Source organism: Eutrigla gurnardus, assembly GCF_963514095.1.
Source record: "Eutrigla gurnardus genome assembly, chromosome: 9".
Classification (NCBI taxonomy): domain Eukaryota; kingdom Metazoa; phylum Chordata; class Actinopteri; order Perciformes; family Triglidae; genus Eutrigla; species Eutrigla gurnardus.
In genome coordinates, this window is record NC_139923.1 from 26,284,771 (window position 1) to 26,310,758 (window position 25,988).

Genomic DNA, 25,988 nt, shown 5'->3' on the forward strand with positions numbered 1-25,988 from the left:
ATGTTGATGCTGAACATCAGTTTGTAGCTCATGTACAGCCTCAAAGCAAGCACGGCTGTAGACTTGTGTTGTTCTCTGGAATCCTGTTTCAGCTCCAGTAAAGTAAACATCTTTCTATTTACCTGCTAATATTGTGACTTTGAGCTATTTGTCAAGGTCGTTGTGGCTAAACTGTGTTAAATAAGTGTGTGTGCAGTTTTTTTCTTCCAGATGAATATTAACCAAATGTTTTTGCTCCTAAATCCCAGACTGAATCTGGATATATTATTCATATGAAAAAAAAACAATATTATCTCAGGATGGCTTGTTGTCAGAGACACTAATTGAAACGGACCTGACGTGGACGCTGTCTTCTCGTATCAGCTGGTGTTTCATCAGCCTGTCCTCTCCCTTTAATTCCACTCCCATGTTCCTGCTTCACCACCTTGTTTCCTGCCCTCAACCAGATGTTTCCCCACTGTCAACCTTTTTCCTCTCTTTTCCCATCAAATACTTTCCCTCTCACTTTCCTTCATGCTGATTCTGCTCATTTTCAGCCCCCCCGTCTCCTTTCTTTTCATTGCATCCTCGCCGCTGGGTGTTAATCTGTCTCCATCCTTGGAGAGAAAGCAATTAACCTGAACCAAACTTGCATGTGCTGAGATCAAACACATTTCAGCAGCAACAAAGAGAAGAGACACTCGGACATCACAGGGGGAGCAAAAGCAAAAAAATAAAAAGAGAGGGGGAGTTCTGAGGTGAAACAGAGGGAAAGTTGCACAGGACCATCCCGTGGGACCTTCTGGTCGCTGCCGGCATAAAAGAGCGTGATTGAGTGACTCATTGCTCTTCTCCTGCAGGCGCCTTGAACTCAGACCTGGCTGCACACCGGCTGCATGCGAACTCATCTCAGCCCCACTTGCCTGTGAGGGATTAAACTCTTAATCCTCCAGACCGAGGCTCGCTATTAGTACCGACAGGGCTGCGCCTATCTTTGTGTTTTCTGCTGCATGCTGGCTTCTTACGTGTTGTATGGCATCGGTGCGTGTGTGTGAGAGATGGCAGCTGCAGGTATATGGGTGAGATTAACAACAACAAAAAAACAATGAGGCAGCGAGGCAGGGGAGGGTGCTGGGGGTGGTGCAACACATTAACCAGTTAGCCGGTTCGATGTTGGAAGGAGCCGTTCCCCTATCTAACACCTGTGCAAAATCCAGAGTGGAAAAACCTCCCTGTGTGTGTGTGTGTGTGTGTGTGTGTGTGTGTGTGTGTGTGTGTGTGTGTGTGTGTGTGTGTGTGTGTGTGTGTGTGTGTGTGTGTGTGGAAAAGCACAAGAAAATGACAGAATTAAAAAGGGGATGTTGCATTACTGTCTCAGCTGTGACTGAGATGTCGTCTCCTTTGTCAGGAAAAAAAAAAGAAGAATAAAGAAAAACGGCTGACGGAGAATTAACAGCCCAGCTGTGTGATCAGTCTCATGTTGCATACACTAACCAGCCCGGGGCCATGCGCTGCACTGTAGGTTAATGAATAGTGATGGAGGGATTCAATAAGCCAAACGTCGCTGTTCTCAGCACACACACACACACACACACACACACACACACACACACACACACACACAGACCCCCACCTCTTCAGTTTCCATCTCTCCCCTCACTAATGTGTTGTCTGCTGTTTGCAGCCATAAGGGCCCGGACAAAGTGTTTGCTTGTTTTTAGCGGTTGCCACAGGCGCTTGCCATCTAATGAGCTGCCTCTCAAGGACAAAGTGTGTGTGTGAGCCGCGGCGACGCGGACAAATGCAAGCATATTGATATGTGTTTTTTTTTTTTCCCCTCTTGAACTTTCACCTTGTGCAAATTCAGCCCATCGTTGACATGATACAGCAGCAGGTGTTGATGTGGAATAATGTTCGGTCGGTGAACAGCGAGGTCTATTTACCTCCAGCCAAAAGTTTGGCCAGCTGTTCAGCATCACCTAGATACATGTCGGCTCATTCCAACTTTCCGTGCAACAGAGATATGTGATTGTATCTGTGGCTTTTCAATTCGTTTTTTTTTATTTCCAAGTCATGCCAAAGATTTAGACCCATCCCATGATACAAAACCAGATCTTAAAATAAAACATGCACAAAAGGTTCTTGTGCTTCTCAAAGTTTCCAGATGAACGGTACAACCAATAGAACTCCTTCGGGCCTGCAGTTTATTCTGATGAAGGCTTTTCCCCTCAACTAAGGCTTTCTACCAAGATAAGATAAGATAAAAGAAGATACGATAAGATAGATCTTTATTGATCCCCAGAGAAGAGTCCAGGTGTTGCAGCAGCACATAGACAGCAATAAGTACAGACTAATAGGGGAAAGTCAAAAATAATTGGAAATATACAATGTAAAATAACTAGAGATGGACCAGGGTGTAAACTAGGGAGGCAATGGCTCCTTCCCCAATTCCTACCCCCTGACTTTGGTCTTCCTTGCTCGGACCACGCCCATCCTCAAACTCGACCCTCATTTAAACTCAACTCTACACCTGCAACGTGTCATGACTTCATATTGCAGAGTTGCGACACATTCGCTGTGACAAAGACAGACAGAAATACAAACACCTGGCCAACCTGCCTCTGTGGTAGTTCGCGCTACAGCAGGTGTCTCCAGGGCCACATTGTGCCACGATGACTCACTCACACACACTCACAAGGTGAAAACAATACCGCCGTCGTCGTCACAGCTGCTTGGAAATGAAACAAGAGTGATTAAACTCAAAATGACAAGGCACTTGCAACAAATCTGCCTTTGATTCCCCCAGAATGACAAGCCTTGACTTGAATGATAATAATACCAGAACTCTGTTGGGCTCATAATCAGATCTTTGCTTTCTGGATCCAATGAGTGATATGATCCGACTTTATTGTGTTTTTCTTCCTCTTTGCATTCGTGGAGGTGTTGATCGGGAGTGGCATGATAGAAGATTCAACCTGTATGTCATAATTCTACTCTGAGTTCACGTTCAGACTAGTAAAGGGGAGGTAACCACGCCCCCTGTTGCGCGTGAAGCGACCAGGATGTAACATGGTTGAGAGCATCTCCTCGCTGTCCTTGGATTTTTAAAAGGAAGGGGGGATGAGTGAACACTGAGAGCCACGCTCCATTCACAGTTATGGGAAAATGCCACCTTTGTCTAATCGGGAGCTCACACACACACACACACACACACACACACACACACACACACACACACACACACACACACACGCTCCTGGACGTCATGGCGCCTGTCGTCACCTTTACGCACACTTGAACTTGGGTACCAGGAGTCTCCTCTGTTACGCACCGTCTCCCCCCCTTCCCTGCTCCTCCTCCTCCCCCTCTCCCTCCTCCTCCTCCCCCTCCTCCTCCTGCAGCACCACTAACCCAGCTGTAACGGGACACTTTCAGCGCACCAAAACCAGCTCCGGTGTGTTCAGACGCTCCAGCGCGCGCGGACGATGCGGACGCCGGAGACGCATCCCGGTTTATTACCACATGGGAATGATCGTTGACGCGCCGGTTTGGTGCCGAGTGACCGGGAAGGGGGGGCTGCGAGGCGGCGAAGTGGATTTGTTACGCCGGGCGGATGTGTCGGTCTGGAGATGAGAGCGGTAAGATGCACTTACACAAGTTCGATGCCCGCGGTGTCGCGTCCGCGGCTGGATCTCTGCGGGAAGTTGCAATGCGATAACAATACTTACTGCTGTGTTTGCGTGTCGTCAGCACCGCAACATACACACGTATGTCTCAGGTAGCTGGGGGATTGAATAGGTGTTTAATGCGTTCCCATGTTGAACATTAATTATAATATAAGAGAACCGAAACAACATTTAACTATGACTCGATTCTAATAATGATTTTTTTTTTCTCTCCGCGAAACCATCGACTTGGTAACGAGACTATAAGCGTCCTGTTCAGTTTACCCAAGCTTAATTAAAGGTCTAATTGATGTGTGTGCGTGTGTGTGTGTGTGTGTGTGTGTGTGTGTGTGTGTGTGTGTGTGTGTGTGTGTGTGTGTGTGTGTGTGTGTGTGTGCGAGAGAGAGAAACATGAATTACTTCGATACAGTAGACACACACACACACACACGCACACACCTATACACACATGCAGAACTCGTTTTTAATCTCCCATTTAATTGTATGTTTGCTGACATCCATGCACATAAAGCACAGAAATGAAAATTAATTAAATGAGAGAGCAAGAGAGAGAGAGAGAGAGAGAGAGAGAGAGAGAGAGAGAGAGAGAGAGAGAGAGAGAGAGAGATGCATGCTACAGTGAAAGAGTCCATATGAGACACCAGGATGCTGTTAACTTGCCCATGAATATAACATTAGCTCTCTGACTTAATGCTGAATACGACCTCATAGTGGAAGGAACAAAAACACATTTTGCTTTGACTTACATCCAAATGTTTCACGTCACTTAAAGTTCAATTTGGTCCGACAACATAACAACCAAAATCCAGATAAAAAGAAGTTTTAATTTCCACTTCCTTCCCCTCGTTTGTGTCCAGCGGAGGACCGAAGGAGGTCGAGCGAAGCTGATGACAACATGTGTGTGTGCGTCTAAAAAAAAAAAAAACCACCTCCTTCAATTAACTCTCCACAAGCAGCCACATCCACGGGGGAATACAAATCGATTAATAAATAGTTTATCATGCTCTCCTCCCCCACCCTCTGTGTGGTGGAAATGAAACACCAGCAACGTGACAGAAGTGATGAATTGGTTCCTCCAGTACAGCATCCTATCTTCCCTGGATCTGAATTAGTGACGCATGTTGGTGCGGTCCAATGCTGTCGGAGCCTTCCAGTCACATTCAATAAGCCCGCCGGTTCGGTGGATAGACAGCGAGGAGAGTGATCTCAATGCTGATGGTATGATTCTAACTCTATATAGGCTAATTGTAAGGCTACAGTTCTTCTGACACACACAGGCCTGTTAGACTGTCTGTATTACCCCATCAGGGCTGTGAGACCCTCCCTGGATGTTTAGAAAGGGCTAAACCCTCTGAGATGCTGGCTTATTTAATTGCAGCAGCATAGAAAATCCATTATAGCTTTATATTCACAACAAAAGCTGTCTGGGAATATACGGGGCTACCATCCAAATGTAAATCAGCTTTATTGTTAGCAGCTGGATACAAGAAGCTACGGAACAACGAGTCTCTGTGGACGATTCCAGCTGTTTCACACTCAGGCTTCGTTCTTTCACTATTTGCCACCGTCAGCGCTCATACCTGCCTTCACAGAGAGGCTCTGAACACCAAAGGTTGTGTCCACTTGTGAAATATGTCAATCAAAACGCGCCTTCAAAAAAAAATTGAGTTATTCGCATGTAAAAGACCTTCTATTGATAATTTATTCTACCGCTTTCAGACTTTTCTATCTGCTGACAGAAGGTTTTCATGATAACTGCAGCAGTAGAAATACTTTGTTATTGTACTTAACTAGAATTTCAGGTACTTTCTATCTGTAACATCTTCCATTCAGGTTCCCTACTTTAGTTGAAAAGGATTTGAGAGGAACTATTGATTTTTTTCCTTATTTATATGATGTGAGATTCAGTTCGGCTTGCAATAAAACAGCTAGAAATGTCCTTCAAAGAGATACTTTTTACTTTATTTCAGAGCTTTTTCACTTTTACTCAAAGAAGTTGAATCACTGCTTTTATTTCTACCAGCGACCTTTTGAACACACGTATCTGTACCTCTACTTTTGACTCCGCTGCTTTAGTTGGGAAACAGACAGACTGTAAGTCAGTCGCAGTGAAAACATGACTAATTACGTGATAATGGGACCCGGTTTGGAATCAACCACAACTATTTAAGGCTTTGATGCACAGTGAGGCGTTCTGGGCAACTGTAACGCCTAACTGTGCCAAAAAGTTTCAGGGCAATGGTATTGCCAAGAAGAATATTTTGGACCTTGTGTTTCAGTGTCTGTTGCTAGGATCGCTGCCCATCCACGACAGCAAATCACTGAGTGTGAATAACAGCACAGACCTGAATGTTGGTTTCTACTTATTCCTTACTGATGTAAAGATGCCATTCCTTCCTCATTGCATGTTGATGTGGGCTTAAAATGACAGTAGACTGATGTGTCTGTCAGTCTATTCTGATCTCTGCAGACTCACTGAGGTGTGCGTTCTGTCTTCTCAAACATCTCTCAAACATCTCAGCTCCATTCTGACACTTCTCTTCCTCTCTCAGTGCCTGCATGATGCCGCCCCGGCTCTAGGTCCTCCCTAATCCTGCTGCAGCGACACAGAGGATCCCCCCTTTGGTCCCAGGACATCTCAGTGACTCATCCGGCTCATCCTCTGCAGCAATCAGCCACTGATCAATCTGAACCCACTCTTTCTATTGAGGGGGACGTGGATTACCCAATGATCTGATGCTGAATTCCTGATACAACATCTATCGTGGACCTAGCAAGGAAATGTCAAGACTCACCCCCGTTCAAATGGGACAGCAGGAATCTTGATACTCCACTTTACTTTCTGGGATTTTCCTCCACGGTTGGAAGCCAAAGCCATAGCTCGTCCGTCATCGAGAAGGATCTCCTTGTTATGAAGGTATCTGAGGCCAAACAGACTGAACGTTACGCTCAGCTTGTCCCCACTAGACTGTGGCAAGAAGGTTTTTCCTCACGTGCAAGATTTAGTATAAGCTGCTGGAGGCCCAACCTGTAGTTTATTTTCTGCCATCATCACTCGGTCTGAGCTGCCCGGTCCGGAGCAGCGTGTTTTACAGATGCCGTCATGCCCATCATCAGCAACGCCAATCATGACTTCAGCAACCTGTCCGTCAGCGACGACAGCAGTCTCGACCACATCTTTACAGAGATCCCCGAGACTGAGACCATCAAGGTAATGAGATCAAATAATCATCAAATAAGTAATCAAGTTGTTATTTCAGCTGCCCAACCAAGCTTTTTATTGCTCCATCTCCAGGGCGTTTACTACCAGAGGGCTCAGTTCATCCGGCGACCAGAGGACCTGGTGTCCATCGACCACGCCCTGCTGGCGGTGATCAACGTCGGGGGGAACCGCTACACGTTCCCCTGGAGCACCCTGGAGCAGTTCCCCCTCACGCGGCTCGGCCGCCTCTGCGGCTGCAGGTCGCCCGAGGACATCGCCAGCGTCTGCGACGACTACGACGAAGCCCGCAAGGAGTTCTTCTTCGACCGCTCGCCGTCCGCCTTCAGGGTCATCCTCAACTTCCTGGCGGCGGGGAAGCTGCGCCTGCTGCGGGAGATGTGCATCCTCTCCCTGCACGACGAGCTGACCTACTGGGGCGTGGAGATGACCTACATGGAGCGCTGCTGCAAGAGGAAGATGTACACGCGCATCGAGGAGGTGAACGAACTGGAGCGGCGGGAGGAGGAGCGCCGGCAGAGGAACGCCATGCAGCGCGTGCCGGTGGAGGAGACGAGGTACCGGAAGGTGATGAACTGGCTGAGGGACATGGTGGAGAATCCGCAGTCCGGCTTACCGGGGAAGATCTTCGCCTGCCTGTCTGTGATCATGGTCGCGGTGACTGTTATCAGCTTGTGCATCAGCACCATGCCAGACCTCAGGGAGGAAGAGGACAGGGTGAGTGAAGTAGCGTGTTGGCATGTTGTGAATGCAGACCCTGAACCAATCCAACAGATACTACATCATCAAATTAGAATATTTGAACTCGGGGCTCATTAATTCAGGTTGTGTTGCAAGAAGCCCACGGCGACTGTCAGTGAGATTTATCACGAGTTGTGTGAGTGATTAATCTCCTCTCACAGTGGTTCCTTCCTCAAAGACATGGTCACCATGAAGTACCGGCTGCTCATCACTTATCGTGACAAACTGGATGCTCGTTATCGCCAACACTAACTTTGTTTCCCAGAAGCTAACGTTGAATAGTATCACCCTTTTGTTCCGACAGTATGTCGGTGTTTATGAGTGGGAATGTGTGAGAGTCGTGGTTTAGATGGAGGCAGATATTGTGCTGCAAAAAAGTCGGGCTTCAAAATTTCCAAAATATAAAAACTCCCCGTCATCGCACTCTCTTGAGTATCCCTGTGGGATGCTGGTGTGTGTGTGTGTGTGTGTGTGTGTGTGTGTGTGTGTGTGTGTGTGTGTGTGTGTGTGTGTGTGTTGCCATGCCTGTGATCTGTGTCTACCCGTAACAGCGTGGGATAATGAAGCCAGAGCTGCTCACTGAGGCCAGTCCAGTATCTTTCACTAAACACTGGGGAATAATGAAACAGGCTTACTGTATCCCACACAAAAGACATGCACACACACACCAGTGTGCACGTCGGTAGACACACTCGCTCAAAATATTCAGACATGTACTCACGTACATGCACCGGCAGTCACATGCCTACACACACACACACACACACACTCACAGTCACATGCTCATACAATAGTAATTAACTCACCCGCTGTAACGGATATGGCTCTTTTTCTGAATTTTGCACACATTTGGTTTTGAGTATTTCTGAGCCCTCCTCACTGAAAACATCACTGCAGCATATCCACTGTATTTACATTGGTTTTCTGATTATATATTAAGCAAATATATTTGATCTTTCTTCATATTTAAGAAACTTTATCTGTTTTTCGCCTCTGGAAAACGGTTGCCCTCGGTTCCCAAGGTGCCCTTAAATAATAAATAGGATATGTAAATGCATCTGATATGGATGCAGAAACCGGTTGCTGCAAAAAAAAAAAGAACGCTACACATCTGTGCAACAGCTGTTGAGAAGCCATCGTCAACAGCATGTAGTGCTTTATTGATTTTGATATGAGCAGCCACAGGCAGCCAAGGGACGAGTGCAGGAGGGTGTGATACTGGAAAATTCAGGGAGGGCCTGTTGCAGAATTCTCGATGAGTTGAGGAGGATCAATGCCAGGAGGAGTCGGAGCACAGACGGACAGGTTTGGACCCGGGGTCTGGTTCATTACGTGCTGCAAACCCGCAGGACTGTAACGCCATGGGATAGGCTAAATCTGTAAGAATGGATCTATAGGTAAAAGCTCCGTGGAGTCGGATGCTCCTGTATCTTCGGTTCACGACAAAAGACCCAGATAAACAGCGAGGACACGGAAGGCGAGCAGATATCCGGGCAGCAGAAGCAAGAAGACGTACTAAAGTGTTGCTGAATGCATTGAGGTTCCTATTTTCCTGACATGAAGAATCACAATTGCATTTGAGATGTTGACAGGAAATTGGACTTTCCTGCCTGTAAATCTCTCAGGTAAACAGAGCAGCGGTGATGGAGCGGGCCCCGGGGGGGGGGCGGTGCACTTCCACAAACTCGGTGAACGCAACCTTTCTGTCACACGCTATTGATTACTTCTGACAAGAGCGTATCGAGAAGGAGCCGGAGTTTTGTGAAACTTTATATTGATGTTTGTATGAGTTTCTCTGACATCTGCACGACTTGTGAGGACATTGTGGGTTTTGTGTGTGTGTGTGTGTGTGTGTGTGTGTGTGTGTGTGTTTGTATGGTTAAACGTGGCATCTCCATGCCTTGTGAGGACATTGTGGGTTGTTTGGACATCTCAAGTGAGGTTCTGAGTGTTTTCACAGCCAAAGTGGCATCCCCCCCATCAAACTCGGTCGCTCCATGCACAACCAACATGTTCTAAATATGCCGATGCAGATAAGTCAGAGAAAATGGAGAACTTGGATGAGCTTTGAGGATGTCTGTTTGCCCCGAGGAGAAACCTTCACAGGGGAATATAAAGACCCAAATGTTTCCTGGACATGATTCCACTTCAACATGATGTCGGTGCGACTGTCCTTCCAGAGAGTATGACCGAGGCTTTAGGAGTGTGTGTGTGAGTGTGTGTGTGTGTGTGTGTGTGTGTGTGTGTGTGTGTGTGTGTGTGTGTGTGTGTGTGTGTGTGTGTGTGTGTGTGTGTGTTTCTGGCATCTCCAGGCTTTGTGAGGCCATTGGGGGTGGCTTTTCTTGTAATTCTTGGAAAATGGATGGCAGCTTCACTCAAAAGTAAACAAATACATCCGCTACTTTCATTTTCTCTCTCTCTGCATGCTCCTGAGGTTCAAACTAGTCTCGGGTGTTTGGCTACTGTTCTCTGTTCACAATGTCGGACTAGGAGAAACAGGATTCCTGTCATCTTTAATTCACACGGCCCCGCTGCTTGTCTCTGGTCTGCTTTGTGCCAGACTGGGCCAACAAAACCCTCGTCCACTCGTCATCCATCCTGCTCTTTTGCCTCAGTTTGGGTTAGGTGAGTGAAAGGAGAGATGGAATAAGTGGAAGACGGAGGAAGAGAATAAATACAGGATTTAGTCTGAGAGAGGTGGAGTGAAACAATAAGCTTTGAAGGGAGAATAAAGGAAATGGAGATAAACAAAGCTTCCCTCTGCCTATATTCATGAAACAGGTTTCTGCCTGTCCTCGGTTGATCCCTCCTATCAAACGGTGTATATGAACTAAATGCATCGGGAGGAGGCCTTTATCTTACAGCTCAGCTTCAAGACCCTGATAATAACCGCCGCGTCATCCATCCATCCCCTGCTGCGGATGTGCATCTCTCCACTGCTCTTTATGTAAAACTCTCCACATAATGCTGTTATTCCATCTGGCAGCGTACCGTTGCAACATTGTGACGGGAAGCACGACCTCCCCTGATGTGTTTCAGAAATGCAAATAGGTGCATGAAATATTGATATAAAAATCAGGGAGTCAAAACGCCAGTGTCTTTTTGGACCCGGTTGGTAGAAAGGTTCAACTGTCTGACGAGTTTTAAGGCTGTAGTCCTGAAAGTTCAAATGTAGTCCGTGAGCATTATGGACATATATGGAGATTCTGGACACCTCAAATGTCTTTTGGACGTTTTTGTTTTCACCTTAAAATGAAGTGTAGAGAAGTAGAAGACAGCTACTATTTGTTCACTGAGAGTTGAGAAACAGTTGACCAACCAGAGCTTTTGTTGGCAGGATCAAGAATGGGGTCGCCACCTTCCTGCATGGCCGGTAGCTACCGGGCTAAAGATGTGGAAAACAGCAACAGAATGATGCCAACAAGCATGAGATTGGGCAATAGTGCAGGTTGCTGCAGTCCACATAGAGAAATAACAATCTTTTCATATTTTTTGATCAATGCTCTTAGCAACCAGAAAACAAAGTAAATTCACCACTCGCTACTAGTGAGTTAGGACGAAAACCATCAGTAGTTCATGGGATGTATTTCCACTTTGACTACTGTCCTAAGCCCTCGCTGACCCCGTTAATCTCCAGTATCTTGCAGGATAGCAGCAGTGTTTAGATTGGAAAGAACAGGGTGGCGTTTTTAAATCTCCCTGGGAAAGCAGCAGGTCTCAGCACACACTGATAACCTGCCTTACTTTACATCTCATTGCTGTTCAAAATGTCAAAAAATCCCCCAAACACACCGGCGGTGCATAACAACGCAGTAACTTTCTCTGCATCTGTTTTTTCTTTTTATCACAGATAACAGATCAAAGTGCTTCACTGACTGAGTGTCGCATTACAATTCTCACCGGATGATGGAATCATTTCACACATCATCATCATCGTCATCATCATTATCTTTTCTCTCCTTGTCCCTCATTCAGTGGTAGTCAGGCATGGGGAGTAATTGAAGTGGCAGTTTTATAGCCTGAAGGCCATAAATTGGAGCAGGATTTGCTGTTCAATAATTACGTCCCAGGGCATCAATCACACGTATCTGGAGACAGAGAGAGAGAGAGGGAGACTGGCTTCAGACTGTGAGGTTTTCTGATTGATTATTAACCCCTCGTTCTCAAGCAGAGACTTGTCAATAATCGTATTGAACCTGTCTGGACGAGTGATTACAGGGGGGCAGGTGGGTTTGTGATTTGTTACTCTATTAAGAGACAAAAAAAAAGAGCAAGAGTGTGATGTCTGAAGTGAAAATAAACGATTCTGTGTATTAGAGGGATGAAACAGAGCATGCTGGGTCGTGGAGAAGCAGTGGAAGGCAACCAGAGAACCCAGTAAGAGTGTAAACACTCAGCCAACCGTGAAGCCTCCTTTCTCCCCTTCCTGTCCTTTATCTTTCCTTGGAGATGAGCAGAGATCACCCTCCCAGGACATGTATTCACGGCTTACTTCACAACCTTATAATATGTATTATTATTTAAAGAGAGCCATCAATATACAGTATGATTATACAGGACTTAATATACTAATAAAATTAAATAAAATCACTAATGAATCTCTTTATCATGAGGACAAAAGGTTAATTCTGTGATCTTATCGAGCTGCAAAATCTGCGTAACCATCCTTTGTTGTGGTAACACATTGGTCACGCAGCACATTTCGCTGCAGAGGCTTAAAAAGAGGGGATTAAAATTGCATAATTTTACATTTCACAAGCGCTAATGTCATTAAGATGAAGTCAGTGTTTTGTAAATCTTAAACAACCTTAAATTCTCGTCACGTTCAACAAACGATGGAAAATTAATATAAATGGAACACTAGTCGTTCACAATATGGTCACTGAGCTTCCTTTAAGGACTGTATATGATACATTTTTCCAGGGGGTCCGACCTCGTCAGGAAGATCATGTTTTAGAAAGCGTATCGCCATGGCGATCGATCATGTCAGGTCCCATAGGTGGCTTACAGACCGGCTGCACAGCGTTTAATGAGTAACCCAGGTAGAATACGGACATACAGCATTCTGATTAAACACCACAGCTAGAAACAGAGTTTGTTCTCGTATCTTGTCATTTTGCACCAATGTCCGGCTCCATCGAGAATCATCCTGAAAAAGAAGTGTTGGCTGTGATAAAATCTCAGAAGAATCTCTGCTTGTGTGCTCTGAACTGTGCAGAGCTGCATCACGCTAATCAACAAAGTCCCTTCCAAATGTATTGCCTCCGAGGGGGGAGTTGGGATTCTGTATCCAACATTTTGGACCGTCTGGACATGAAAGCATGAATGGATTCCGCCTGCAGCTCAAAGCAACGCAGCCAACAGTCTGATGTGCAAATAAAAACAAAACAAAACAAAACGGGGAACTGGGTTTTAGCGTACAATCGTATCTTCCCAGCATATCATTGTATTTAAAGCTTAAACACCACGTCTGAGATGTGAAACACATTCTGTAACAGGAAACAACTTACCGTTAAGGCTTTAAGTGATTCAAACTCTGCGTTTTGTATCTGTACTCTTTGTCTCCCTTCACACAGAATCCGCTCGCCAAACCAGCTGAGTCCAAAAGACAAAGGGCCATCATCAATCACGAGCCTCGTTCCCCTCTGTAACAACAACCACGGCACAAAATTAAGAATTAGGAATGCATTCGTCATGTGGCACTTTTTTTTTTTTTTTTTGGTTTGTTTTTAATCTCCCCCTCCTCGTTATTTAAAACCTCCATTAAATGAATATGACGGGAGCATAAATAAGGTGTCCGAGTGTGTAAATTCTGTTGGCTCACTGAGGCTGAGAGAGAGAGAGAGAGGAAAGAGAATGAGAAACAAAAATAAAGATGCAGAAAAGAAGAAGAGGAGGTATTTGGGTTTATTCATAATATCCCATAGTCAAACCTGCAGATGACCTTATTATCAGAACTGAGTTTATATGAAATAAATGATTCAAGGTGACAAGGAACAATAAAAGAGCTGCTTAAACATTCTGCTCAGGTTTTAACTGCATAGCGGAGATACCATCTTCAAACACCCTCCAACCACGAGAGGATCTGTGAATATTTGCTCGACTGAACTCGACGGCGGTTATCAAACTCCATTAGAATCACTAACACACACGTGTGTGTTTGCGTGAATGTATGCACACTCATAATAACGTATGCAGGCGTTTCCTGCGAGCCGTTTGACCGTATCAGCGCGGAGCAGATTCCATTCCCTTTTGCGGCCTATCTGGTTGCTGTTTCCCCGTCCGCCTGATGTGCTGCACGGCTGCCAAGTGAGATTATGACAGGGAACAGCAAAGTATGAGGTATTTGTCTTGTCTGTGCCAGGGTGGGAATGTGCAGAGCAACAGAGCACAGAGCAGTTCAGCACAAAGCAGTAGAGAGTGTTTCAGTGCTGGAGATTGTTGTTGACGGTCAATGTTATCGTGAAATAGTGATTTCACTGTTTAGATGTTGTTTTATGTCAAAATTAAACTTTTTAAACGGAATGGACTCATCCAGATATTCACTTTTTTAAAGTGACTTTTTCACGTTAACATCAACCATTTGATGATCTTTTAAAAAATAGAAATGTATCAACAATGCCAACAAGGAGGGTGAGATGTTCATTGACATGATGCATGAAAAATGTGTCCTACTAAGGACTGAAGCCTCAAATCAGAACATTTCAATACCAATAAAAAACTATGGAAAGTTTGATGATGCACCTTACAAATACAACAGCTGGCCTCTAGGAAAGCACACATGGTTGGTGTCCTCAAAGTGGTCCAATAGAAGGTTGCAGAGTTGTTGGCCTCCTGTGAGGAGACTTTGGATCGTGAGAAGCTTGTTGACCCGTTATTATTATTGATATTATCAAAGTTCGATCAGTCACGTGTGTGTGTACATGTATGTGTGAGTGAGTGTGTGTGTGCCTCTGTGTCATTTTTTAATTATAATAGACATATTTGAAGATGGAGTCTGTTTCTATTCCAATACACTTGTTCCTTAGAGTCTGTTGGTTGTCCATTGTGTGTGTGTGTGTGTGTGTGTGTGTGTGTGTGTGTGTGTGTGTGTGTGTGTGTGTGTGTGTGTGTGTGTGTTGGAAAAAGATCTGGTGTTCATACACAGCCCTGGCACTGTAAATGGAAAATGAGCAAAGTGGATTGGACCGAGCTACAGTATTAGGGCTGTACCAAATCTTTCCCATTCAAAGCTTCTATTGAGGTTTTAGAATGAAGCTTTGAATGTCTATTAATACAGTTGCGAGTCACCCTTTGTGTGTGTGTGTGTGTGTGTGTGTGAGTGTGTGTGTGTGTGTGTGTGTGTGTGTGTGTGTGTGTGTGTGTGTGTGTGTGTGTGTGTGTGTGTGTGTGTGCAGAAGCAAGATGTTGGAGAACAGTTTGAAAAATGTTGTTTTTGAAAGTTTAAACACCAACAAATATGGATTGAAACAGGATATTTTGTTAGATTAAAACATGACGACATCGATCTTTTTTTAGTTTTACACTGAGGATTGAGATAACGATACACACAGCAGCAGTGGCAGCACTCACAGTACTGTATGTGTGTGCATTGGTGTTTTTTTTAATAATTAATATACGGAACAAGCTTATAGATTATACATTTATAAAGGACATGGAGAGAAACTATTAACAGACTGAGCAGTCAAAGCAGATGATTTTTTTTTTTACCCCCCAGCATTTGCCTCTGTACCCACAATGCCACGCTGGTTGTACCAGAGATGTCACTGATGCACTCAGAGGCCTCCAGCCATCAAAATGACCGCCAGCATTCAAATGTTTCCAGCATTGTTAAACAAATTCAGTCAATAACGGAAAAGGTTTGGTGCGTAGACACTGTTTACTTCTTATGGGCAGGAAATGTGAATGAAGATATTGTTTGACTTTGAAGCCCACAATCTGATTGTTGTCTAAATACAAGAAGACAGAATTCTTTAATGAGGATTTTTTTCATGCAATTCAGTTTTTATGGTGACCTCAGTTTCCTAACAAACAGATATATTATCTGCATCATGTATCTTGTTAAACTATTGGAAATAATGGAGACTCTGGGTTTTCTTCTTAATGACCTGACAAACGTCAGAAATGTAGATAAAAACACGGCAGATGTGTTTGTTTACTTGGAAGAAAAATGGGCCGACAGTTTGCTAGAATAGGTTATTAATAATTATCATAAAACAAGCAGGTGTCAGAATTTGCTGGTGCAAGTCTTGGGACACTTAATTCAACACAGTTCATTCTAGAAACACATTTGTTCCATTTTCCCCGCCTCATAACTTCCTGCGATCTATTTCTCTTTTAAGGAGCACTTTATATTCTGACATCAAAGTGGATAAGGCTCTCTTTTTTGGACTCTCAATCAGGACTATTGATTCATGGCAGCAATTCTCGTTTCAAAGTCAGCCCAAAGTTTGTGTGGATTAAGTTCATCCCTGCGAGGGAACACAATAATTGCAGGAATTCCTTTGAAATGGAATCGATTTCACCACAAAACTTTCCCCGTTATAAATGCTGACGCAGCTGGACATTTGGAAGAGCGACTAGAAATTGTGGCAGACAATCCGGCAAACGACGAAAAGATCCCTCTCTATACACACACACTCAGACGCTAATTGGTGATAAGGAGCAGCTGTGGAGGCGGCGACGGGTCAGGGCTGATTAACGAACCACAGGTGTGCAGGACAGGGGAGCACACCTATTAGACGAGTGAGGAATGAGAGGCAGCGACATCATGGAACACACTCCACACACCCTTCACCATATAGCAGCAGCAGGCGTCCATCCCTGCACAGTTAGCCTCTCTGAACAGAACCGTATTCTGCCCGGAGCTACAAAGTCAAAGACTCGGTTCTCTCATAACTGAAATCAAACGCTCCCTTTGCACCCGGTCCTATACATCCAGCCTGCATCTGTGTGTTTCTTTTAAATCTGATTTTTTTATGATCCGGTTAATAATTCAACACAATTATGGGACACTTTCAACATGTGGTCCTACATTTTTTTTTGCTTGCACAGCAAGTATGTGGCTCTTTTGCAGTGTGTGTGTCTTTTGGGTGCTCCTTTACCAATTTAAACCCCCATTGGTTTAACAACGCACACCCTTCTTCATCATCCTTTTATTGGATGGAACATTCCAGGAAGCGAGACCGTACCAAAGTATCCTGGCCGAGAATAAAGACTTGTGGGGTGTGAAGGGAACCCCATGCTTCACATGTCAGCTCATCTTCTCCTCATCAACCGATCTTGTAAATTCCTTCCTCCTGCATGCTCCTACACCACCAAGTCTTCCTCCGTTCTCGCTATCCGCCCTCCCCGCCATTCCCCCTTGTCATTTTTCTCCATTAGCGTGTTTGTGCGTGAACAAGCTGTTGGTCTTTTGTCAGTGACAGTACACTTGGCAGCCTGCAAAGCCGCCTCATATGGGGCTGAAACTGTTCCACACTCCACTCGGCATACGGAGAGTCACTGGAGTCACCGGACAGTTTGTCTTGGGAGACCAGGTGGCTGTTTTATTGCCCTTAAATCATAATACATAGCGACGATTCTTCCACATGAACGGATGCAAAACTCAACTCCTACAGTGCACCCCGTGTGCATTTGTGCATCCAGCTATCCGCTTCCAGGAGCTGGATGATGGATGGAGGTGCCACACGATACAATCCCTTTAATAACCCATGACTAGTGAACACGGTGCTTGATGTGCAGTGTTTCAGCGAAGGCCACCGGGCGAGGCGTTCAGCCACACATAATTCTTTTTCCGCATCATTCCATCTCTGTTTGCCTCCCATCCCTTCTCTATCCCCTCTTCCTTCTCCGAGTCCCTTTTTTAAACTTGTAAAGTGAGCACAAGGTCAGTAGAGCAGCCTTGAGGAACTATTCACGGTCTGCTGTGAGGTAAAACTGATTGATTTGTTCCCTTTTCTGCCCAAAAACCCTCAGCCGTAGGACCTCCACGGGGGGCTTTTTCTACTTGATTGTGAGAGACGTGCTGTGACGGAGGCAGAAAATGAAATGCTAGAACACAGATAAACAAATTTTGAACAGAAAGTTTTTATAATCATGAGAAGCACACGTCTGTTTATCATTCATGGCACATTTTGACAGCTAGATATTAATTATCTGAAGGCAGTGAAATGTGACGCTCTGTCTGATCCACAAGTAAAAACAAAAACAAACAAAAAAACACATTAATAATTCAAAACTGTAGAAGCCTTTTCTTGTCAAACGATGAAGCGACACATTTGCACTTCAAACCACCGTGGTACACGCTGACCCCGCTGTGGAAGCATCCGGTAGCTGTCAGCGTCGGGTCACTCTCAGAGGGGAGATGGGAGGCTGTCAACAAGAATGTCAGAAATAGTGTCAAACTCAATTCACCCTTTGCAAAGCTCCCACTTCTACTTATGGAGTCCACACTGTCACTAACTGCACTCCCTGAATAAATATTATACATGTTGGAAAAAAAGATGTGCTTACATCCTCTGCTAATAAAGTCTCCTTTCAAGTATCAGTATTGCACGAGGAACAGAAACGATTGCATGAGAGTCTATGACGTTGGACGCCGGTCAGAGCTGGACAATGCTACGCTGTGATTGGCCAGTCATGGTTTGGAGGGCGGAGCTTCAACCCCCATGCTTTTTAACAATGCAGACCCTTCATCATCATCCTTTATTGGATGAAACATTCCAGGATGAGAGACCGTGTGTGTGTGTGTGTGTGTGTGCGTGTGTGTGTGTGTGTGTGTGTGTGTGTGTGTGTGTGTGTGTGTGTGTGTGTGTGTGTGAAAGACAAGTTTACTATATTGCACCGATTTCCTCTCTCTCTGACCATCTGCCCAGCCATTAACACAGACATCATTACAACACCCTGGAAATGATCATAATCATGCAAAAACCAACCAATTCCACGGCAACATCAGAGCCAACTGTCTGAGGATCATTCAGTATCGGCTGCAACATGTCACTATATTCTTGGATACAACGTATACCAAAACCTGTATCAATAACACAAGAATAGAAACCTCATAAAGATCTGGAATCAGGTTAAACCAGGTTTGATTTTAGTCCATCCAGCTCAAATTGCCTCAAACCGACTGTTTGCCCTCATCTCTGAATGGGAGATGATTTTTTTTTTTCGAGGTGTCACAATTCTGGTTGGCTTAAGTGGTTTGGTGTCAAAATGTAACACAGGAGATATGATTATACGTGCGATATGAAAGCTAGTGTGTTGGAATAGATCCTGATGAGCTGTTTGGCACCTCGTACCTCGGCAGCCTCTGCCATCGGTGCATTCTGGGTAATCGTGAATGGGTGGATGTTGGTGCAAAGTGCTTTTGATCGGCCGGACGATTAGAGAGGAACTAACATTTATCGTTGGATGGTTTTAATGCAAAGTATCACATTAAAGTTTGTGGAATAGTTGGTGCTAAAAGCTTGGTGGACTATTTGCAGGGCTGGTTGGTAAATGAGTGTAAATGGTGAGCTAACACATTAGGCAAGGCAATTTTATTTGTATAGCACCTTTCAGCACCAAGGTAATTCAAAAGGTGCTTTACATAAAAACATTAAAAGCATTGGAAATAAACACATTATTAATAAAAGTATTAGTCCTGCAGCCTCATCATACACCTTTTAGCTCACTTTATATTCCACTATGCAGTTTAGTGAGTTTGGCGTGCCGTTGTGAAAACACCACGCAAGGTCTACTTCTCTTGAAATGCCCTCGGTGTGATGATGCTGTCCTAATTTGACATTGAGAGGTGTTAATGACACTAGACAGCTGCTGGGGTGAAAAGTGTCTGTGTTGAAATGAGCTGTCACTGACTTTAGAGAGAGCGAGTCGTCCAGAGAAGGTCATGGGTTACTGTGGGAGGGATTGTGTGTGTGTGCAGGAGACAGAAGGGGAAAGCTGTAACAAATGGCCTATCAAGCAGAGGGTGAGGACGGTGTCTCAAAGCCCTGATGGGCCTGATGTCAGCAGAGGGAGAGTGAGAGAGAAAGAGTGGTAGGGAGGGAATAAACCAGAGACAGACAAGTCAGACAGAAACCTCAGCAGGACATCAGACAGGGAAAACCAGATTAAAGGTGGAAGAGAAGTGTAAAGGTTAATATTTATAGCAATTTCCTGAAGTGGTAATTCTCAGGGGCAGATCCTGTAATCGATCTCCTTTTCTTTTTTTTGTAAATGTCCTCTCCGTGAGGAACAAATATCCCCCAGTCGCTCCTTCACGTTCTCCGGAGAAATCATGGACCGCTCGGATGAAGCCGTTACGGACGCCACTATTTTACTCTGACAACTACAGCAGAGGAGTGAATGATGAATTCTAGTAAAAACGGATATGTAATCTTTTATTAATGTGTGGAACTGAACGGGAGGATCTTTAGGAATTAGATAGAATAGATTTGTGTTTAGTAAATGCATTTTTTTAAGCTGTACTAATCTCCCTCGGAGAGAGACTATTTGTATTGTATTATTTGTACACAGTCCCCACAGAAATATCAGTTGACTCTGCAGTTCCTCTTTCATTTACTTTTAGCCATTTATAGCTTGTCGTTCCGCTGCAACAACAGCAGACAAATAAAGTCTGCGACTAGATGGCGGACGGAGCGGAGGATTTAGCAGCTAAACAGCCGGATATTTCCCTCGGGAGTCGGGAGATGCCAAAACTAAAAAAAAAGTGTTCAAAGGAGAGTGAACATGAGTGGATACACTTTCATGTTTCAGGTGGTCAGAAACTCGACTCCAAAGGAATATAAATATTGCTTCGTGTCTGCTGAATCTGTAAATAACTGAATTAAGTGAAAAATGTTTGTTTTTGTCTTGCCCGAATATCCTGTAACCAAACAGGCCGGGATTAAATTGCTGAAATGTTATCTTTTTCATGTTTATATTTGCAGACATTGCAAAGCGAGACTCTGTAATCACCAACCTGATGAATGATTTGTGTCATTGTGTCGTTGAGGCAGCGCTGCATCATCCACACCTCTCTGCTGCTTGGAGGCCAAACTGGAGCCGGTCTGTGAGCTCTTCATCATCGGCAGTGTTTAGGCTACGGGGCGATAATCATTACTTGCAGGTGGTGTGACTTTTCTTGGGGACTGAAGGGATGATGGATGAGTTCCACGTGGTCGGTCTGTGACATCTCAACGTCCTCCCCTCGTTGTTCGGGAGGCGGGGACTCGCTGGATGATCAGCTGTACCTCGGGAGGATTGAGTGTTTGCTGTATTTCATTGTGTTGTCTCCTCTGGTGAACACATATTATATAGTGCTGATATGTTGAGAGCACCTTGTTGAGTCAGCAGCCGTTAAAGTCACCCAGAAATAGAACATGGGAGTCGGGGGAGCCGAGCGCTGGATGTAAACTACGACAACGTTCAGCTGTCCAAATCCTCGGGTGGATATTTAACTCGGCATACACATCATGTTGCTTCTATATAGACTGAGAAGTGCTCAAAAGTCCACTACGCTGCAGCACCAGCAAGCAAGCTGGTGACTGGATGGAGCATTTAGCATCTAAGGAACGACATATTTATCAGGTGGTCAGAACCACATCTCATCTGTCATATGAGCTCTATAAGTTCATTGACTTGGTAATCTTGAGAAACTAGCAGTTAAATGAGAGTTAACAGTGGTGCAACCCATTCCGTCAGTTCTCCCTCCAAAGACTTATCATTTTGAACGTAAGCAACGAACATGACTATTGTTATTGCTCACAGCTGTCTACTGGCGGCTGGTGGGAGACTCTCCTGTGATGGGCGATGAGTGCGTGGGCAGAAATACATGCAGGCAGACACAACTGTCTGTAGACAGACAGGCATTTAGCTCAGATGAAATGATTGGCTTATTACAGTTATTCAACAGCCACAGATACTGGGGGAGGGGGGGATTTATTGATCACTGCTTCAGCACATATAACCAAAAAAAGGATTCTGCTATCTTCACTATTACCAATATCACTGCAAAAGAAGAAGAAGAAGAAGAGAAAATGCATATAAAAATGTAATTTCCAACAACAGATAACTGTACAACACTCCAAGTGAACCAGATACACGTCACTCTGCAAGAATGAAGTTCAAGGCTAAGAGTCAAGCTGGGAGAAGAGTCAGCGGGAAACGGCAGAGAGGACGCGAGTGATGAATGGGGAGGAAGGAAACATGTGTGAAGGGTGCATCATGCATAGAGGCACAGCGGAGGGAGTTGTGTTTCACTTGGAAGAACGCAGAATAAATGACGAAACTGAAGCGTGTGTGTGTGTGTGTGAAGAATGAGAATGCAGAGAATGAAGGATGCGAGGGGAAGGAGTATGGAGAGGGTGATGGAGGAGGAAACAGAATGAGTAATGAGAAGGTGGAGACGGAGGAAGAGAAAAGAAAGGGTGGCGTAGAGAGAGTAGGCGGGTAAGAGGGAGGGGGAATAGATGAGACACACAGTAGCAGAGAGATAAATGAAACGGAGAGAAAAGAGAAAAGTGGAGGAAATAGTCTGAGAGAGCACACAAATAATGTCCACCTTATTAATATCGAGCAAGTCACTGTTTGTCTTCTGATGGAACATCCTAAGGTGGACGACAGTGTTGTAGGAGGTTTATCCTCCTAAAGATGGGGGAAGAAGGTGAAGGACCTGTATGTGTTTGGGAGAACATGCAAACTCCACACAGAAGTGGCACATCTTGCTGTGACAATGAGGTGGATAGGGTCGCCCATGAAGTTGGAATAATTTGCAAATGTCTTGTCTTTTATAGCACCAAACAAATGTCATGCATGAATTAATTCCACCTGAGTAATTGGGACACGTAATGTAATCATAGCACCTGGTCAAAAGTGATGACTGGTGCATTTAAATTATAATAAACAGAGGATTGTGTCTGAAAACGAAATATGCCAACTTTATGGGCAACAGTGTATAATTTGGAGATGTATAAAAAGTGTCTTTTTCATTTTATAGTAGTTTTTCTATTCATGTTCTTCGTCTGATTCTGATTAAAGGCTTGAAACGCTTCGAAAATAATTCAGCCTTCAGCCTAAACGAGAGACCAGTTCACTTCATTCCAAAAACGTCCACTTCTCCTCAGGTTTAGTTTTCTTTTTAATGGCATGCAAATGAAACATAGACAACAATACACACATTAGAGGCATTAAATTAGCCAACTCGTCGAAATTCATCCACTTCTGGTGAAAACCTAATTCCCCACTAGGATTTAGCACGCTCGTTTTGGGGGCCATTAAAATTGGAAAATGTGTCTTAAAGCATTATGTATCGCCGTCCTCAGCAGCGGATGCTGAAACAAATGGAATCTTCTTCTAGTATAACTCAATAAGCGATTTCAGATATGTTTCTGCAGTGGGGGGGGGGGGGGGGGGGGGGGGGGGGGTGGAATAAAGGCTCTTTAGAATAAAAGGGAAGAGATGGCTTCTGTGCTGCCAAACTTCCTCTGTATCTTCACACGGCCTCTCTTTTTTAATGATTGTATTGCTTTTGCTTGACGCTGCAGTTAGAAGACATGTGGACCTGATTGCTTTCTGTCACTGCTGCTGCTGGGCGTCACATTAATCTTTCAAAACCCACCCTAATAAAATAATCGACTGATGATGTCACTGTACTATCTATCAGTGCTGCCGCAGTAGCTGTAGCATACTGAGTGACTGCGGCTCATGATTTATGAATGATTACCGAGGGTGATTATCTGACCTCGGGATTTTTTTTTTGTCTTCTCTCTCTCTCACCCCATCTGTCTTGCTCCCTGTCAAACTCCCGCTCCTCTCATCCTCCATCTCTCTCCCTCACCTTGCCTTGCCTCTCTACCTCAGGGCGAGTGTTCCTCTAAGTGCTACAACATGTTCATCATAGAGACGGTGTGCGTGGCCTGGTTCTCCCTGGAGTTCCTCCTGCGTTTCATTCAGGCCCCCAGCAAGCTGGAGTTCCTCCGCGGGCCGCTCAACATCATCGACGCCATGGCCATCCTCCCCTACTACGTCTCCCTGGTGGTCACGGAGGAGGACCCGTCCATGGAGCACGAGAGGCCGGGCGGAGGGAAGGGCTACCTGGACAAGCTGGGCCTGGTGTTACGGATTCTGCGTGCGTTGAGGATTCTCTACGTGATGCGGCTGGCTCGCCACTCCCTCGGCCTGCAGACGCTGGGGCTGACGGTCAGACGCAGCACCCGAGAGTTCGGCCTCCTCTTGCTCTTTCTCTGCGTGGCCGTCACCCTCTTCTCCCCGCTGGTCCACTTGGCGGAGAGCGAGCTCACGGGCACCCACGACTTCAGCAGCATCCCGGCCTCCTACTGGTGGGCCATCATCTCCATGACGACCGTGGGCTACGGCGACATGGTGCCCAGGTCCATCCCGGGGCAGGTGGTGGCGATGAGCAGCATCCTCAGCGGGATCCTGATCATGGCTTTCCCCGCCACCTCCATCTTCCACATGTTCTCACGCTCCTACCAGGAGCTGAAGATGGAGCACGACCGGCTGTTCAAGGAGGAGTGCGCGGAGGCCGCGGAGGCTGCCGCCGCCGCTGCCGCTGCCTCGGGGGAGCTGCAGGAGGTGGGAGGCGAAGGAGGGGGGGAGAACTCCGCTCCACCCGGGCTGGGATTACGTCTAGACAGTGTGCACTCGCTGGAGTCTCTTGCTCTGTTGGGGAAAGGCGAAGCTGCGGGAAACAACAACCACGGCCTGCCACCGGCAGCTTTCTGAACAGCAGCCGTACGGACGGACTGAATCCACTCGTTGGTCTGCTGAGACGGAGTTGGAGCGTGCACAATGTAGAAACAGAAAAGACTTAAAACCCTTTAAATTGGACGGTTCAGTTTTGCCTGACCTGAAAGCCTCCGCAGCAATATTAATAACCAGCTGCTTCCATAAACATGCAATATTCAATCCAAAGTTGCTTTCTCCTTCCACTGTGAAAATACTTAGAACTGCAACGTATAGTTTTATTCTACTTTTCAATATATTGCCTACAGTATGACCTGAACGTGTCTCTCATGCTGAATACTACTACGTTTTTCTGTCATGCATTCAAAGAAGTACTCCTTAGTTTTTATTTTTGAGAAGCTTGAAGCCATTCTCTGAGAAGAAAAATGTAAACTAACCATATAGTTTGGCCCGTTTTAAGATCTCTCTCATGTATGCTTGAATGACTCAAAGAGATGGATTCTCTGCCGTGAACTCCATGTAAACCGTGTGCAAATGTTGCCGATGTCATGGTTCAGATTGTTTGTTTTTTTTAAAAGCCGATGACGAGGAAGCGAACAGATGGAGAGAAAGAAGTTTGTGTCGGAGAGAGAGAGAGGCTGAGTGAGTGAGTTCCAACGAGCGCTAACAACCATGACGTGTACTTTGCATCGCTCCAAATAAAAGCTCTCCTAGTAATCTGAGAGAAATCCATTTTTCTGGGCTGCAGTTTTTTTGGGTTCGTCCACGGTGTGACTGTCTAATCTCCTCGGCGAAGCCTCAGGATGCTCAATCAGAGTCCTGCCGCTGAATATTTTATCCAGAGAGAAGACGAAACAGAAACAGCTGTCCGAGCCAAACGCAGGGATAAGTAGTCTGTGAACAACAATTCTGTGACAATCCCCTTATTACATCACCTCCTGGTGTTCATGTGCACGGTTACGCCACTCTGGCACGGTGCAACAATCCTGGGGGAGGAGGGGGGGGGTATGACCTCCAAAACAAAAGGGTTCATGCTCCTTTTTCTGAGAACAAGTGGTCAGCTGCTTGGGGTCCAAGAAGGATGTGGAGGCACGCAGGGCCATGCCAGATGTGGATGTAATCTAGATTAAAGTTGGGATTAACAAGCAAACGAGTCGCTGCCCGAAACGAAACTTCATTCCAGTTGCTCTGAATTTGATTTAGATCTCCTCAGAATCCCAGAGTTTCCAGTGCAATCGCGTCCGTGGCACCCCTCCCTTCCCATATGGCATCTCATTTCACAGCGCTGGGCTGTAGGTACCGTGGAATTTATCAATCGGAGTTGCCGCGGTAACATATGGCCCGGAGAATATCGGTCTGAATGAGGCGATGCAACTTTGCATGATGAGATATGGTGGATTACCCAGACTAAGGCTATTATTCATCCGTATACTCAATGGCTTAAGAGACATCGATATCATACGCAACAGTATGCATATTTCACCGGAGCCATCATAACTCACATGGATCATAAATATGGGGATAATATGAGCAATAAAGGTGCACATCTGGTGATAAATATGTTTGAGTTGCTGAAGGTTGAATGGGGCTCAGTAGGTTTATTACTGAAACTCCACCTGAAGAAAAGGGTCACTCAGGTCGTCGGTCATGCAGATGTAAAGAATACCGGT

At 45.3% G+C, this 25,988-nt stretch overlaps 1 protein-coding gene across 1 annotated transcript; it reads left to right on the forward strand.

The window, feature by feature from the left end:
* The first annotated feature begins 3,395 nt into the window (after window positions 1–3,395).
* kcng4a (potassium voltage-gated channel, subfamily G, member 4a) lies at window positions 3,396–25,216 on the forward strand. The gene is made up of 4 exons (XM_084017475.1): window positions 3,396–3,617; window positions 6,218–6,876; window positions 6,961–7,602; window positions 23,473–25,216. Exons 2-4 carry the CDS (start codon window positions 6,769–6,771, stop codon window positions 24,355–24,357), a joined length of 1,635 nt encoding a protein of 544 aa, XP_083873601.1. The 5' UTR covers window positions 3,396–3,617; window positions 6,218–6,768; the 3' UTR covers window positions 24,358–25,216.
* Window positions 25,217–25,988: the final 772 nt, after the last annotated feature.